Source organism: Phascolarctos cinereus, unplaced genomic scaffold (assembly GCF_003287225.1).
Source record: "Phascolarctos cinereus isolate Bilbo 61053 unplaced genomic scaffold, phaCin_HiC Scaffold_4;HRSCAF=312, whole genome shotgun sequence".
NCBI classification, from domain to species: domain Eukaryota; kingdom Metazoa; phylum Chordata; class Mammalia; order Diprotodontia; family Phascolarctidae; genus Phascolarctos; species Phascolarctos cinereus.
Genome location: NW_027555847.1, coordinates 726,725,426 through 726,742,743, shown reverse-complemented (window position 1 = coordinate 726,742,743; position 17,318 = coordinate 726,725,426). Strand labels below are relative to the sequence as shown.

The 17,318-nt window shown below is 48.1% G+C and overlaps 1 protein-coding gene across 4 annotated transcripts; it reads left to right on the top strand.

The window, feature by feature from the left end:
• The first annotated feature begins 422 nt into the window (after positions 1–422).
• On the top strand, positions 423–12,419 carry LOC110202534 (glutathione S-transferase theta-2-like). 4 transcript variants are annotated; one of them, XM_020978744.2, is made up of 7 exons: positions 423–632; positions 1,967–2,035; positions 5,771–5,858; positions 6,815–6,965; positions 7,143–7,316; positions 10,517–10,726; positions 11,185–12,419. In XM_020978744.2, exons 1-6 carry the CDS (start codon positions 521–523, stop codon positions 10,718–10,720), a joined length of 798 nt encoding a protein of 265 aa, XP_020834403.1. In that variant the 5' UTR covers positions 423–520; the 3' UTR covers positions 10,721–10,726; positions 11,185–12,419. The 4 variants fall into 4 exon arrangements, with proteins under 4 accessions (XP_020834403.1, XP_020834405.1, XP_020834404.1 ...); XM_020978746.2 differs by having other exon boundaries at positions 424–632; positions 12,092–12,419; XM_020978745.2 differs by having other exon boundaries at positions 425–632; positions 12,151–12,419.
• The last annotated feature ends 4,899 nt before the right edge of the window (positions 12,420–17,318 follow it).

Here is a 17,318-nt window from a genome sequence, read left to right as displayed (position 1 = left end):
TGCCCCATGAAACCAGCTCCAGGGATAACAGCGTTTTCAAGGTTTAACAAGCCAGACTAGTCCTCCAACAGTTTAGGTGGTCGGGGTAAAGGACCCAGCAACGACGTCTGGTTTACGGAGGAGGAAGGAGGCCTAGAGACTTGGAGACTTGCTTCTCCCAAGGTCACATCGCTGCCAGTGAGCCTGCGGGGTTGTGTGTGTGTGTGTGAGGAGGTCGGGGTGGGGGGAGAGAGGAGGGAAGGGGGGGGGCACGTCTCCAGAACCCAGTTCTTTCCCCTCCGTCCGGTGTTGGCTTTGCATCCAGAGTCTCAAGTGCGGGGTGGGGTGGGGGGAAGGGGGACGGGAGTGGGGGCGGGTATCACACGATGTCTAGGGAGCGGGTCAGGCTCTCTAGCCCTCTCTCCCTTTCAATTGGTCTTCCTGGTGGGCGGAGGACTGCCCAGGCCCCATTTAGGGGTGGACACTTGGGCCTCCGCCTCCCAGATCCAGACAGATCGGATCTCCGCAGCTGTCCACAGCCATGGGCTTGGAACTCTACCTGGACCTGCTCTCCCAGCCCTGCCGTGCAGTCTACCTCTTCGCCAAGGCTAATCGTATTCCCTTCGAGATGCAGAACGTGGAGCTGTTCCGGGGTGAGCGCCCGGGCCGGGCTGCCCCCAATCCCAAATACTGGCCCCGAACAATCTTTGCGCCACCCTTAAACCTACCCCCATTGCCCCTGAGCTCAGCTCGAGTCCAGAGAAGTCCAAACGTCCCGGACTCCATCCCAGCCAAGCCCTTCCTCTTCCCCCTTCTCCCTTCAGACTGAAAGTGGATGTGGAGGAGACAGACCGGGGTGTGCGGGGATGCTGCAGATGGGCCCCGGGCTCCTTAGAGAAGAGAGGGCGGCTCCCCCCGCCCTGACTCTATCGTCCTAAGTATGGGGGGGGGTCGGGAAAAGGGGAGAGACCAAAATGTGAACGGAGGCCGGAGCTCAAGATGGCGGTGGACCTTCCTCCTCCAGCTCCCCGACATTTGGGGGACGCTTTAGCTGTGTTTTGGAGGAGGGAAGGACGGCTGTCCCGCCAGTCACTGAGTGTGCCCCCGCACCACCTCTTTAATGTCATTTAACAGGGAGGTAAGGGTAGTGGCTGAGGGGGCAGGTGGGCTTGAAGGGAATATATGGCTTTATGTGTGTGTGTGTGTGGGGGGGAATCCATCACTTCCTTCCTCCCTCCCTCCCTCCCACTTTCATTTTTTCACTTTTCCCAGTTACAGATCATACTTACTCCCACCTTTCCCTAGTGCTCTCACTGGGAAGCGTTCTTGTCCCATTCTCGACCTTCTTTCCCTCCCTTTCCTTCCATTCCAGAAAAAAAAAAAGTTCCCTTTTTCCCTCTGGAAGCCCAGGCTGGCTCTGAGATCTGGGAGTGGCTGGGCTGTATCTGAGTCAGTCACGTTGTGAGCCCAGTGGGCCTCTTCTTAGGGGGCCCACAGCGCTGGACGCTGTGTCCTGAGGGAAGCCTGCACCACCTCCTGGGTGTTCTGGGAATTAGCTTTCCCCAGGAGTAGAGGCATGCTTGAATGAATGAATGAATGAATGAATGAATGAATGAATGAATGAATGAATGAACGAACTAAACAAACGTCTTTGAAATTGTATCCCTGGGGCTTAGTGGAGCGGCTGGCACTTAGCAGGTGCTTAATAGGTGTTTGTTGCCTTGACTTATAAACGCCCATAAAGAGACTCCTGCCACTACCCCTGTTATGCAATCTTGGAGTGTTGGGCGTTGAGCTTCCGGAGCTCATAAGGGGCCACAGAGCCAGTATGTGTCTGAGGTGTTCTTTGAACCTAGGCCCTTCTGACTCCAAGTCATCTAGCCACAAGGCCAGCTAGCTTCTACTACTTGTGCTGAGGTCAACTCAAACACTCCAGTTCAAACCAGTGACAAATGTACTAACTCTTTCCTCCTCTGCCATCCTTCAGATTTTCCTCTCAGACAACCTCAGAGGACCAGTGGTTCCACTGGCTTACTTTTCCCATCTATCTGTATCGGTAATAATACATTTCTTTTTTGCTTAAGGGTACCCCTCAAGAACTCTCTTTCTTCTTCTCTGACTCTGTCTCCATCCCTCTTGCTCTCTCTTTTCTTTCTGTCCCTTTTTTCTCTCTCCATCATCCCCTTCCTCTCCTCTCTCTCTGTTCCCTTCCTTTTTCTCCCCCCTTCCTCTTTTTTCCTCCCTATCTTCCTTTTTTTCTTCCCTGCCCAGCTTCCCTATGCAATAGATAATAGCCTCCCATTTTTGCAAGGGAAACAACTCTTATTTCATTTTGGCCCCCTTAAAGTCCATGACCACATTAATCAGCTTGCCTTTGTTGTCCAACAAGTTATTCTTTTGAAAATAGTCAGTTAAATAGTCTAAAGATAATCAGATTAAGTGGGAAAATCAAAACTCTCTAATCTGGCTAAACTAGTGGGGGAAAGGACAGTGAGGGGAGGAACAGGAAGCTAAGGGATTGACTGGCAAACTGGAGGGAGAAAAGTGGATTGGAAGAGGAAGTGCTGCTGCCTTGGTGGTCCTCCTTTATTCTCAAAGAGGACCAGTGAATGGGTGAGCAAGAGTCTGAGGGCTGCCCTGGAAATTGGCTGGCCTCTAGAGCCTGCTACTTGACTCAGTCTCATATTTCATCTTAATATCTCAAGCTCCAGAGTCACCCAGGGGTGGGGCCATCTCCAGTTATCTGGCCACTGGATCCAGATGGCTGTTGAGGACAAAGTGAGGCTGGTGACTTTGCACAGCCCTCCCTCACTTAAATCCAATTCACTTGCAAGTCATGGCATCATCTTCCTGATGTTATGGTCCTCTTTGAGAACAAAGAACAAGTCACATCCAGGATTCATATTTGTATATTTCCCATTAATTAATACAGTTTACACACACATATTTTTAATCAACTAAGCTCGGAGTCCTCAGCTCACTTCATCAAATATTTATTAAGGGAACTGGAGAAAGCCACTTTTTCCAATTGTGATAACAAACATTTCTTTGTATTGAATCCCTCAGTCTCTCAGGATTTAATTAATCCTGGGCAGCTATGTGGTGCAGTGGAAAGAGTATTGGCCTTGAAGTACAGGGAAGACCGGGATTTAACTCCTACCTTAATTACTAGTTTTGTGACCTTGGGCAAGTCACTTAACCTTTATCAGCCTCAGTTTTCTTCTCCAAAAAATGGGAACAATGATAATATGCACCTTACAAAGTTGTTGTGAGGATAAATGAGTTAATGAATTCAAAGCACTTTGCATACCTGTAAAGTACTATATAAATGCTAGGGGACACAAAGAAAAGGAAAAGACAGTCCCTGCTCTCAAGAAGCCCACAGTGTCATGGGAAAGACAACACATTAAAAAAAAAAGCTGACAAGGGAAGGAGGGCAGTTGGTGTGGAGCCTGATGAAGTCCAGAGGAGGGTGTAGCTGGGGGGGGAATGATGAGATGGGTGCCCTCCTTCAATAAAGGTCTCCACTTGCCAAGCAGAAGGAGGAAGAGGTCCCGGGGCACACATTCTGAGGAGGTTAAGTATCAGGGGTGATGGGATTTTGCAAGAGAAGGAGATTCTGGGAGAGGACGGTGAAGTCCCAAGGACTGCAGCCAGGTGGCAGACGAGGTCATCTAACTGCTAACTCTCCCTCCCAGCGGCATAGCACCTGTTAATATGGCACTTTGTGCTATTGATGCCTTCATGAAATCACTGATGAAAATATTGACTGGCCAAGGACACCTCAGTAGAGGAGATTTCCCAAGACCCTGTTGAACAGTTTATGACTGCTGTGGGGGTCTGATCATTCATCCAGATTTGAATCCACCAGGATGTTTGCCTCTGGCCCACCTGCCTGTATTATCATCTAACCCAGAGGTTCCCAAACTCATTTGGCCCATTTTAAAAATAATTACCCAGCGCCCCCCTGCCCGGAAATCTTTAAGCCTTTAACAGTTATCTTAAGTTTGTGCCATTTAAAAATACAAATGTTTTTAAATAAGGCAGCTTAAATTCAATAATTTATTGTAAATTTATGGTTTTTTCCTACATTGAAATTTTGATGATGCAATATTGCATCACGTAACTGTATAGTATCATATTGTAAACAAGTCATTACACACACATATTCCTGTCAGGGTATGCTGGAATTCCCAAGAATGCACTAAAGGCTTGCCCAGCAATACTTGTTTGTTAAGACTTGTCAGACTTGTTATAACTCGCATTTTATGTGTTTATTTGGAAAATAATGTTATCACTATAATTTAAGTGTGTTACACAACAGATGAAACATGTACAAATGGTTTTTCAAAGTTTTCTTACCTTCTCTTTTTTATTCAATGCCCCCCCATTGCACCTGAGGCTATCACCACCCCCCTGGGTCATTCCAGCGCTCCCCAGGGGGCAGTATCAGCCACTTTGGGAACCTATTCTAGCCCACCTCTCTCCATCTTTTGCACAGAGATAAAATGAGGCAGTCACTTTGTCAAGTGGCTTGCTATACTAGGGCTTCTACATTGTCTCATCTACCAGTCTAATGACCTTCAAAACGCCTGAGTGGCCTCACATCCATCTCTTCAGACACCTCCAATGGTTCCATATCTCATGGAATCATGCCTTTGCACCTTCAGAGATTAATTTCATTGTTGAGAGCTACCCATTGGTTTGGGTTAACTTCCCTTACAGACTATTGGTCCATGAGATGGGACCTAAGCTTTCCCTGGATCCTTGGGGATCCGCTCCTCAGAAATTCAGGGTGCACAGGAGACCATGCCCACTTTGCATTGCTCTATCACAAACTCTATGGAAAACCCTAGGGCAGCTAGGTGGCACAATGGATAGAGCGCGGCGCCTGGAGTCAGGAAGACTCATCTTTCTGAGTTCAAATCTGGGCTCAGACACTAACTAGCTGTGTGACTCAGAGCTAATCACTTAACCCTGTCTGCCTCACTTTCTTCATCTGGAAAATGGGCTGGAGAAGAAAGTGGCAAACCACTGCAGTGTCTTGGCCAAGAAAACTTCCAATGGGGTCACAGAGAGTCAAACAAGACTGCGAATGACTGAACAAAACAAAATCACGAGCTCTCAGGTAGAATGGTCACCTGCCCCAAGGGTTCCATCATCTCCTCTTTAGCGACCAGTCTCTCTCCTTTGGTCAGAATCAGGCCCAGAATAAGAGGTCCTCTTATTGCTCATTTTACCTGCTCGATCTCTCTGGGAATGAGGGGCTTAGACTGGACGAGGTTTCAGGGCTGTGCCCTGTGCTGTTCTCCCTACCTTGACCTTGAGCTGGCCACATTCATGACCTTGGTCTTGGGCTCACCTCCTTGGACAAGCCCTTTTCCTAGGAGTGAGGAGTCACAGAGAGTGAGGACAATAGTGACAACCCTAATGCCCTCACCACCACATCCTGGCCAACTGGCCCACACTGAGAACCTGGGAAAGCAGTGGTTCACCCCCCTTCAAGGATGCCCAAGCACCGAGAAGGAGAGGCCAGCTCCCTGAAGGCTACAGCTTAGTGGGGAGGGGAGAGGGCCCACAGAGAGTGAGGACAATAGTGACAACCCTAATGCCCTCACCACCACATCCTGGCCAACTGGCCCACACTGAGAACCTGGGAAAGCAGTGGTTCACCCCCCTTCAAGGATGCCCAAGCACCGAGAAGGAGAGGCCAGCTCCCTGAAGACTACAGCTTAGTGGGGAGGGGAGAGGGCCCTTCTTGCCTCGTTTTGCACATCTGCTTTCCCTTTAGGGGAGCACATGACTGATGAGTTTGCCAGAGTGAACAGCCTGAAGAGACTGCCAGCTATGAAAGATGGAGATTTCACCTTGGCGGAAAGGTACGTTTCCTGGCCCTGGGCCCAGCTCCCCTACTGCCCTCATGCCCTCCCACACTCAAACTCTCATTTTGTTCCCAAATTTTCCTTCACTATCTATCTTTGAGAAACTTTTCGAGTGATATGAGCAGTTGTTATTTTTATACAGTTTGGCTAAAGTTGTGAAGTTAGTGTAGAGTTAAGAGGAAGAGAAGGAAGTGGGGGAGAGGGAGAGGGAAAGGAAGGAAAGAGTAGAGGAAGGGGGAGATAGATAAAAAGGCTTTTTGGCTTTGAGTGGCCTAACAGCCAGGATTCAGCCAACATCCAGCCTAAAGACATGCATTGTACTGCATCTCACCTTGTCTACATACTCTCAGCTTTCTTGGAGACCAGAAAGATGTCCAGGGGCATAGAGAGAGAGAGAAAAAGAGAGAGAGATGCATAATGGATAGAACTGGGGGTGGAGAAGAGAGGACCTTGGGGCCCTGAATTCTAATCCCCGCTTTCTCTCAATTACTATAAAAAGTTGGCCAAGTTTCTTCTTTTTTTCTTCATTTTTTTCTTCTTCTTCTTTCCTCCTTGTGTAATTCAAGGGCATTTGGTTGCCTTATCCCAAAGGCTTTTTGACCCTAACAAGGAATGAAAGTCAAAGGCCAGGATGCTGGTCTTGGGAGATCACATAGTCATGTCCTTCACCCCCATCTCTCAACAAACCCACTCTTACAGAGAGAGACAGACAGACAGAGAGAAGAGAGAGGAGAGACAGGCACAATTTTCTGGAAAGAATTACACCAGAATAGCTTGATGAGATGGCCAAAGGAAATCCTTTAATCTTTTGAAGGAAGGAGTCTATTTATAGAAATGCATGAGGACACTGCCCTGATAAACCTGAATGTGTCCTGAGAAGGCGCAAGGGAGAGAATATGGGGAAGAGGCCAGTGGGCAGGAGTTGACTGAGGCTGTCCTTCTTGCCCCCTCAGCGCGGCCATCCTGCACTACCTGAGTCAGAAATACAACACTCCAGCTCACTGGTATCCTCGAGACCTGCAGGCCCGGGCACGGGTGGAAGAATACCTTTACTGGCATGCTGACTCCATTCGAGGCACTTTGGGCTCAGTGCTATGGATTCAGGTAAGACAATGGGCCTGCCCTGATGGTGAGAGGTTAGGGAGTCCTTACAACCTACCCTGGCCTTTAGCATTGGTTGGAAGCCTTAATGCCTTCAGGTGGGGAGACAGACCCAGATGGACTTGGGGAGAGGACTTTTTGTGTGGAGTTGAGACTGAACCCTCCTCCCGACCCCAACAGGTGCTGGGCCCTCTCATTGACATCCATGTTCCCAAGGAGAAAGTGGACAGGAACAGAGCCTTCATAACACAACTCCTGCAACATCTGGAGCAGAAGTTCCTCCAGGACAAGCCCTTCCTCACTGGTGACCAGATCTCTGTGGCTGATCTGATGGCGCTGGAGGAGCTGATGCAGGTGTGGGGGGCAGACTCTGCCCTGGTGCTAGAGGGGGGGAAGGTGGAAAGCTAAGGGTACTTGTCCAGAGCCAGAAGTGAGCTCGTCCCTGCCCTGAACCCCCTCAGCCTAGCCTCCCAACTCCTTGGTAGCTCCCTTCCTGGGGGCCGGAAGAGACCCGAGCACAGCCCCTCAGCTGTCTTGCACATTCTTTTCTGCAGGGCCCTCAAGCCATTCTTTCATGGGATCATGCCACACTGGGAGCTAAGTGAGGGCAGAATTAACATCTCCATTAGACAGCTGAGGAAACCAGGACCCAGGGACATGTCGTCTTCATCAACAACAACACATCCTTACTGAGCAGCTGTTGTGTACCTGGCCCTGTGCCAAGTGCTAGGGGTACCAAAAAAGGCAAAACCATAGTCTTGCTCTCAAGGAACTAGAAAATCAAATAGGGGAGTCAACATACAGATAACAAACTCTATATACAATCTCTCCAGGGTAGATGGGAGACAACGCCAGGCAGAAGGCACTAGTGGGGGGAGGGTGCCCAGGACAGGCTTGTTTCAAAGGGAGGATTTGAGCTGTGTCTTGGAGAAAGCCAGAAAGCAGAGGTGAGGAGGAGCAGCATTCCAGGAATGAGGGACAGCCAGGGGAGAGGCACAGAGTGGACAAATGCAGTACTGTATGGGAAGAACAGCCAGAAGCTGAGATGCTGCTCTTGGAGTATGCCGAGGGGAATAAAGGGTAGGAATACTGGGAAGGGAGTGTCATGAGGTATGCTCTGGCTCTCTATGTCCGTGCCAAGCTCTTCTTCCCCTTAGGGTGGGTCCTAGAGTCCCCATAGGTAGTGATACGCCTTTGCTGTCAGCTCAAACTCTCACTGGCTGTGTCATCTCACATTATTAGGAGCCAGTGACTAGCACTCTATTCCATTTAACCCCAGAACATCAATTCAAAGATAAGGCAAGAACATACAAACATTTTTCCCCAATGCCTTTGAAACATACTGTCCCCTGTACCATCTCAGTCTCTGGGGATGTAGGCTCACTTTGCTAAGAAAGGAGAATGAAGAGGAGGAGAGGGTGAGAAAATGACAAAGGCTGCTGAGAGCTCAGGAAAGATGAAGGCTGAGAAAAGCCAGTAGACTTGCCAATTATGAGATAGACCATTGGTACCTTTGGAGAGAGTAGTTTCAGTTGAATAAAATGAGATCAGAAGCTGGCCTTCAGAGGAGAAGGAATGGAGGCACTGACCATGGATCTCCTTCTTAAGGAGTTAATCCACAAAGAAGAGAGATATAGGGTGATAGCAGTGAGGTTTCGATGAAGTAAGGGTTGACTAAGGATAGGAGAGATGTGGGTGTGTTTGTTGGCAATAAAGATGAGGTTAAGAAGGGAGAGATTGCCGTTTAGTGAGAGTTTGGGGATGATAGAAGGCACAGTCTTCTAGAAAAAATGGAGTGTAACATGATGGCATAACGTGAATGTTGAGGGGTTTGCGTTGGCAAGGAGAATGGTCACCCAATTGCAAGAGAAAGGAGTGAACATGGAAATAGTGGGGAAAGATGTCTGAGTGATATGGGTGAGGAGGAGGGAAGAAGTGGCACCTCCATCAATGGCAAATGGGATAAATGTGAGTGTCACATTTTTTTACTGAAGTAAGGTAAATTTTGGTGGGGTAAAGTTCTCTCAAGTGTGGATGTGGAAGGTGGTAACCCATGGGAAGCTTGGTGAGGGATAGATAGGTTTGGATGTGGCTGTGGTGAGTGCAAGAGGTGTACGAGGATAGCCTTGTTGCAGCAAGGGCCCAGGTGAAAGTATGGAAGGTGAAGCTGTAATGTATTCCACTCAGCTTGGCTTTGTGGTTTCCTCCAGCTCCATTCAATAGCACGAGCACAGGAGCAGAGGCAGTGGTTGATGGGAGCAATCCAGGGTTGGGGCTTAGAGAGCCTTGAGCATCAGTAGGACAGCAGGGCAAGGGACTTGAGTGTAGATGATCCTGTTGAGTTGAAATGGTTCCTCAAGGGCTAAGATAATGCAGTGAGGACAGCGTAGTCAATGCAGTAGACATGGCCTGGGAAAGAACAAAAGAGCTGGACGTCATGGTGAAGACCAAGAAAAATGTTAGGGAGTGTGAGGCAGAGGGAAAGCTGGAACCATAGAAGGCTATGATCAGATAAAGGAATTTCCAAGTTTATGAGCATGGAAGTAGAAGATTTGTGGATGATGGTGAGGTCAAGGATTTGACTATTTCTGTGTGTAGCCAACATGGAGTGCCGGTACAGGTCATGGAAAATGGGTCGATGGAGAGCCTGGGAAGTGTAAGTGTTTGAGGGAGAATGAGTATGTAGATTAAAATACACTAGTATGAGGGCATGAGTTGGGGTAGAGAGAAAGCCAACCTCCATCCTCAAGGACTCAGTGCTTTACTGGAAGATACAATATGATTATAGCTTAAAAATAAATAAATAAATATAAGGTCACGAGGAAAGGCAGAGCACTAACCACTGGGGAGGTCAGGAACGACTTGATGGAGAAGGAGGTGCCTGAGCTCAGACTTGGAGGGGGAGCTGAGGATTCTGGAGGCAGGGTGGTAAAGTGGGAAAGAATTCCAGGCATGGGAGAGTTTGTGTGATTAGGTGTGGAGATTGAGAATGGGATGCCAAGTTCAGAGACAAGCTCGAAGGCCGGTGTGCCTGGGACACAGACTCCATGAAAGGGAGTAGTGCGGAATCAGACTGTGAAGGCCAGGATGGCAGATGTTCAAGTCCAGCCTGCGGAGTCTATTTACATGGCGTTCTTCGGGCAAGGCAATAGGGAACCTCTGAAGGATGTTGAACAAGAGAGTGCCATGAGTAGGGCTAGCCTGTATTTTAGGAAGATGCTTTTGGGAGCTGTGAGGCAGCTGGATTAGAAAGAGGTGAATTAGGCACTGTTTTCCAAGTGGGAGATGATGAGTCCCTAGTGAGTGGAGGCCTTATAACCTGGAGACAGGGCAATGAATGCAGCGTGTCATGGGAAGTTAGAATTAAGGAGATTTGGCAGTTGATGGGCTAGGGGTGGCTATGGAGGAGATGTCAAGGATAACCCTGAGGTTGCCAATCAAGGTTACTGGAAGGAAGGTGGAATAGAAATTGGAAAGTTTGGATGGAGGGGGGAAGGTTAGTGGGGAGGTGATGTCAGTTTGGGAAAAACTGAGTTTGAGATGTTTTCCTGCAGACCTTCTATGCTGGTTTTGATGTCTTCGAAGGGAGGCCCAAGCTGGCAGCTTGGCGTGGGCGGGTAGAGGCCACCTTCGGGGAGGAGCTATGGCAAGAGACCCATGAAGCCATCCGTAAACTCTGTGCAGATCCCAAGTCCTTGAAGGACATCCCCTTGGCCATGCAGGAGGGGATGAAGTTACGTCTTTCAAAGATCCCCTAATACAAGGTGAGATGGAGAGCTGTGGGATGAGAGAACTACTGCTAAAAGAGGGGAAGGCCATGTGAATGTGAAGAGAAGGGGAAGAGAAGAAAGAGTGTCTGGCACCTTGCCTCTGCTTCCTAGAAATGTAATCCGTGCCTCCGGTGACAGCCTCACAAGCCAGGCTCACAAAACACCATGTTCTGTAGGTGCTTCTCGGCTCAGGGCCTGAGGTTGGCTTCCCCTCCCCTCACATCCCATTCTCCTACCCATTGAGGACCAGCCAGCTCCTCTGCAGTCCCCACCCCCCAGCCTGCAGCACCTGGGAACCCTTCAAGGACAAGAGCCTACAGCTCCTACTTTGACAGCCTCAGACCTTCCCAGAAACTGGTGGGCAGAGGGAAGAACCAGGTCCCAGTCCCTTCCCAGTCAGTGAGGGCTAAAGTGAATAAGGTCCTGACCACTAGGATCTACTTCTGTTTCAGAATTTCTCCCTAGGTCAGAACCCTCAAAAGGAATGAGCCCCAGTGATGAAAAGCCCAGTGTAGACAGATGTATCCACGGATATCATCTCCTTCTACATAGATTCATGACCAGCATTCACACACCTCCAAGCATGCATTTGTGCACACCAGCACACATCTGGATACCTCGGATAATTCCCACCCCCTTATAGATACTGACAAGTTCATATCCACACATAGGGAGATATCAGCAAACCAACTGATGTTTGAGGAAAAGGATCTCGGTTGTCTGGAATCCTCATCTGGGTCTGGGAATTTATAGGTTTTACACAAACAAATGTAAAATTGTATTTAAAAAAACCCAACACTAAAACTGAATAGGAAACTACTTGTCATGATGGTAATTCAAGGAGAAAAGGTCCTAGGCCTTTAAATGAAATAAGAGCTTCAAAGGCTGGACAGTGACAGAGACACACCGGGAGGAGTGGGGGGAGGGTTGGCTTTGGAGGCCAAAGGACCTCAGAGCCCATCTGGTCTAATGGGAGTCCAAACGGAATACTCTCTTGGCTATCCCAAAGAGATGTTACTTCTAGTTGGAAATTCTGGACAGCTAGTGATGGGGAACTCATTCCCTTTGGACACAGCCTACCCAAAGTTTCAGATAGTTCCAAGAGTCAGGTGATTTTTCATTATGTTGATCCTAAATCTGACTCTTTGCAATGTCTCCCCATTGCTCCACTCTCTGCCTTGTGAGGCCAAGGACAACACATTTAATTGCTCTTCCTGACAGATCCTCAAATATCTGAAGACTGATTATTGAAGAATAATTCAACATTATTAGCACCCACTATGAACTGGAGGAACTGGGCATACCCCACTCTAATTCCATTCTAATCTAGCCAAGGGCTGTGTTCTGATATCTTCCCAGACGTTTCCAAACAATGCTATCTGTAACCTGGTCGTTCGTCCTCCTCCTTCTCACTCCAGATCCCAGATCCTGCCCCGGGACACCAGACTGTGAAGATGAACAGTGCTCCATTTCACTTCCCAACTATTTCCAAACTTTGTGGCCCCGTGTTTTCCACTCCCTTGTCATGCCTAGCTTTCCTTTATTCTGCCTCCTCCCCCCCCCCCGCTCCCATTAGAATGTAAGCTTTTTGATGGCTGGGACAGTCTTCTTTGCTAATTTTTGTATTCCAAGCATTTGACATAGTGCCTGACATATAGTAAGAACTGAATAAATGCTTTTTCATTCATTCGTTTATTCATCTGGTCATTAAGTCTTGCCTCTTTTTGTAATCTACAGAAATGCACAATCTCACTGATTAACCAACCAGCTCTTAGTCTCTGTGCCAGTTTGTGAAGTAAATGTGGACAGCACACATGGCAAAGGTCTAACTCATAGCTTCTGGTTATTAAGAGTCTTCTCTTAAGACCATAAGGGGCAGCTAGGTGGTACAGTGAATAGAGTGCCAGGCCTAGAGCCAGCAAGACTTATTTTCATGCGTTCAAATCTGGTGTCAGACACTAGCTGGGTGACCCTGGGCAAATCACATAATCTTTTTTCCTCAGTTTCTTCATCTGTAAAATGAGCTAGAGAAGGAAATAGCACACCACTCCAATGTCTTTGCCAAGAAAACCCCAAATGGGGTCCTGAAGAGTCAGACACAGCTGAAATATGAGTGAACAACCACAAACTTAAGACCATAGCTGGTAGTCTTCTCTGGTATGGGGAAATTGCAGGTGTTGGACCTTTGTCCTGCATTGGGTAGCTATTTTTCTGTGTCCCTTTGTGTCAGTGTTAGGTCTCAGTGTTTCCTGTGGGTACGTTGTCAGCTACTGTTCTAATTTTTCCAATACTATGATTAATGAGGGAGAGGGAAGGTAATGCTCCCTCTGGGCTGATCTGTCCCCATTTTTGCCATCTAGTGCAGGCATAAGTTTGTGCCTTTTCCTGGGTCAGAGCTATGCCGGGCAGTGGCTGAAGGAGGTGGGGGGAGCAGCCTCATGGGAAGAGCTCTGCTGCTGGAAGCAGGAGACCTAGTTTGGAGGCCTGGTTGATGCAGGGCACTAGACCAGTCACTTCCCCTCCAAGGAGCCTCAGTCATGTGAGGGTTTATCAGCAGACATTTATTAAGCACCTACTATGTGCCAGGGACATTGTGCCAGGTTCTGGGGATACAAAAGATGAAAAGGAACCAGTCACAGCCCTCAGGGACTTGCATCCTCTCCGAGGAGACAATGTGTCCACATATGTAGATGTGTACATATATTTTGTATATATACAAAACTGAGAAAAATACTGGGTAAGCTTTCAGAGGAGAAGGCACTGGGAGCTGGGGTGCGGGGAGGGGAGACTGGCCAAGGGACAGCCTCATGCAGAAGGAGGAGCCTGGGCTGAGTTTTGAAGGAAGCAAGGGATGGTAAGAGGTCAGAGGTCATTTGGGACCATATCTCAAGCGTAGGGACAGCCAAAGGTCTGGAGATAAAAGATTGAGGGTCATTTTGGAGAAAAAGCAAGAAAGCTCTGACAACCACAGAAAAATGAAAGGTCCAGAACGCTGGTGGGAGGAGTGATCAAAGCATTTCTCCCCCACCCCTCTTCCCACAGACACTTTGTTGACGGAGTGGGGCTGGGACAGGTCGATGAAGTGGCCCAAGGGAACCTTCTGATACCCTGAAGGTGTCTGGACATTGAGAAGTGTGAAGCCACTGCCCTGAGGCACAGGGGAATGCCCTGGAAAGGGGTAGAAAGGGGATGGAGGAAGGGGTCTAGAGGACTACGTTGAACGTCATTCCAACTGTAAGATTCTGTGAGAAAGCCCCCCCTCACCAAGGCTGTCTTCCTCCATACACTGCATGCCCCCCCCAAGCATAGCCATCCTGCACCACCTGAGATAGAAGTACAATGCCCTAGTCCAATGGTACCTGCCTCCCCAGCAGACAGACCCATGCCAGTGTGGAAGAGGACCCATCCTGATGTGCTGACTTTGTGCAGGGCACCTTTGACTCCATACTGTTGATCTGAATGAGAGGACTGGGCCCCTAGAGAAGGGCTGCTGTCCCTGCTTGGCACAGTGTGGTCAGTGCTGAGCACCTGAGCGTGTTGAGGTAAGGTATGGCCATGAGGGTGACTGTGCGCAGCTGGACGTCAAGGACTGCTGAACCCTCCCCTAACACACCAGCCTCGCTTATCAAAGGCCATCTCATGCAGGAGAAAGAAGACAGCAATGTGGCCACAGTGGCCCAACCCTACAGGGTCTAGAATAGAAGTTTCTGCAGGATAAGCCTCTCCTCACTGGTGTCCAGATCTCCCTGGAGGAGCTGGCGCACATGCATGGAAGAGCCCCTGCCTCTGGAGTGACTGAGAATTATCTGGAGGTCAAGCTCCAAACTACCTCGATGCTATCAGGCACCCCAGCTTGGGCTGGATCTCATACCTCATTTCCTGCCCCTCCCCACTTCCTCCCTGGAGCCAACCTTCGGCCCAAAGAGTTTTTTGGATTTTCGAATATACCTGTTCATGTTCATCCTCTCCTTTGAGCCTGAGAATAGCCTGGTGAGGGAAGTGGGACAAAATCCTTGTGTCCACTTGCCAAACGAAGAATCTGAGACCCAGAGAGGTGGAGGGGGGGAAGGCCCTGCGTTTACCAGCACTCGCTGAATGACCCCGTCCCTGCTTTCAAAGAGAGATGGAGAATCCAGCTCTAGAGTGGATGGAAGGGCCCAGTGGTCTTTAAGGGGCTGCAGGGGGCAGAGAGCAAGGCCCAGAAGCCTTTGGGGTTCATCTTCAGGCCAGGTGGTTGTGCCCTGGCTTGTCTTCACCAGGAAGAATCCCTCAGAATCACACACACACAGACACACACACACACACACACACATGAAACCACCACCCATGTCCCTACAGCCCAGAATTGTGAAGTACTAGGTGTGTGACCCTGGGAAAGTCAGTGAACCTCTCTGGGCCTCAGTTAATGAGGAGGTTGGATTTGATGGCCTTTACAATCCCTTCCAGCTCTGAATCTGTGATCTTACGATCCCCTTCTTTCCAGGCAAGTCAAGTTCAGAAGCATTTATTAAGTGCTTCTTAAGTGCTACGCGTCTCTCCCAGTCTTTCGTGGTCAGGCCAGCACGCAGGCTTTCCAATCTCTCTTCTCCTCTGAGAAGGTGGTCCCTTGCTATTCCTCAGGTTGCTGAAGGCCTGATTTCTCTGTGACTCCTGGCCCTGGCTAGGCATTCTTCCCCATCGTGGCTTCTCTTTCTTGGCCATGGTTCCCTCGGCTGCCCTTTTGCTCCAGCAGAGAGGATACTCCATAGTAGTCCCCTGAGCCAGGGGACCCTGCTCTGCCTTCCCTTGTCCCTCCCAATCACACTGCAGGGCCTCCTGCCCAACACTCTTTCCCATCTCTGCAGGGACTGCCCAGGGGTAAACTGAGGACCTTACCTGTGGAGGGGCCAGGGGATAAGGGATGTAACAAGGCATGCATCTTGAGGTGCGACTTCCCCATTTGGCAAGGTTCCCTGAGGCACTGGGCTACTTGCAGCCCTGTCAGTCTTCCTCCTCCTCCTGAAGTATTTATTAAGTGCCTACAATGTGCCATTCACTGTGCTGATTGGTGGGGATCACAAAAAAGACACAACATTTTGTTGAGCATGTTGTAGTGGGATTTCTCTTGCCAGTCTAGGTTGGACTACATGGCCTCTGCAAGTACCACATCCAACTCCACATATCTGTGCTCCTGTGATCCACATATTATTTTCTAAAAAATTAGCCTGTTAAATTCATTATATGTTTTTTAAATTAATTAATTAATTTTTAGTTTTCAACATTCACTTCCATAAGCTTTTGAGCTTTAAGTTTTTTCTGCCTCTCTCCCTTCCCACCTCTCCCTTCCCAAGACAGCATGCAATCTGATATAGGCTCTACATATACTTTCTTATTAAACATATTTTCACGTTAGTCATGTTGTAAGAAAGAATTAGAACCAATAGGAGAAACCACAAGAAAGAAGAAACAAAATTAAAGAATAAAAAAAGAGCAAATAGTCTGCTTCAATCTGCATTCAAACTCTATAGTTCTTTCTCTGGATGTGGATAGCATTTTCCATCGTGAATTTTTGGAAATGTCTTAAGATCCTTGTACTGCTGAGATGGACTAAGTCTATCAAAGTCAGTCATCACACAGTGTGGCTGTTACTCATCATTTCTTATAGCACAATAGTATTCTGTTACATTCATATACAACTAATTCATTCCCCAACGGATGGGCATCCTCTCAGTTTCCAATTCTTGGGCACCACAAAAGAGCTGCTATGAATATTTTTGTACATGTGGGTCCTTTTCCTGTTTGTATGACCTCTTTGGGATACAGCCCTAGAAGTGCTATTGCTGGGTCAAAGGGTATGCACAGTTTTATAGCCCTTTGGGCATAGTTCCAAATTGCTCTCCAGAATGGTTTGGATCAGTTCACAACTCCGCCAACATATTAGTGTTAAAATTGTCCCGTATCTTCTATTTTGTGTTTTAATAATATTTTATTTCCCCAAATGACATGTTAAAACAATTTTTAAAACTTTTTTTTGTTTTGAGTTTCAGATTCTATCCTTCTCTTTCTCTCTCTTTCCTCTCCTCCTCAAGTCAGTAAACAATCGAATATAGGTTATACGTGTGCAACCATGTAAAACATTTCCTCATTTTGTCATTTTGTCCAAGAGACAAACAAAAAAAGAAGAAAAGAAAGTGAAGAATAGTATGCTTCAGTCTGTAGTCAGACAGTATCAGTTATTTTTTTCTCCAGAGGAGGACGCTGGATCCAAAGAGTAGTCATTAGTATGTTAGCATGAGACAGCTGGCGAGGCAGCAGATTTGATAGATGTGGGGCTCGGCAGGCTGGAAGATCTGACTCTGAATTCCATCTCAAGTGTTTTTACCAGCTGTGTGACCTTGGGCAAGTCACCTAACCTCCATCTGCCTCAGTTTCATTGTCTGTAAAATAAGGACAGTAGTACTTCCCTCCAGGTTGTTGTAAGGATAAAATGAAGTCATGCACGCATGATTTCATAACAGGTGCATAATTAGATATCATTACGCATATTTGGACACATACACACGCGTATGGGTGATGAACTTTGCCAAGCTTAAAGAGCTATGTAAAT

Bases quoted from the DNA above. Each gene is read 5' to 3' on its own strand.
- LOC110202534 (XM_020978744.2), top strand. From the start codon at position 521: ATGGGCTTGGAACTCTACCTGGACCTGCTCTCCCAGCCCTGCCGTGCA. The intron at 2,036-5,770 runs GTAATAATACAT...CTTTCCCTTTAG, and splicing joins TTTCCCATCTATCTGTATCG to GGGAGCACATGACTGATGAG. The intron at 6,966-7,142 runs GTAAGACAATGG...CGACCCCAACAG, and splicing joins GCTCAGTGCTATGGATTCAG to GTGCTGGGCCCTCTCATTGA.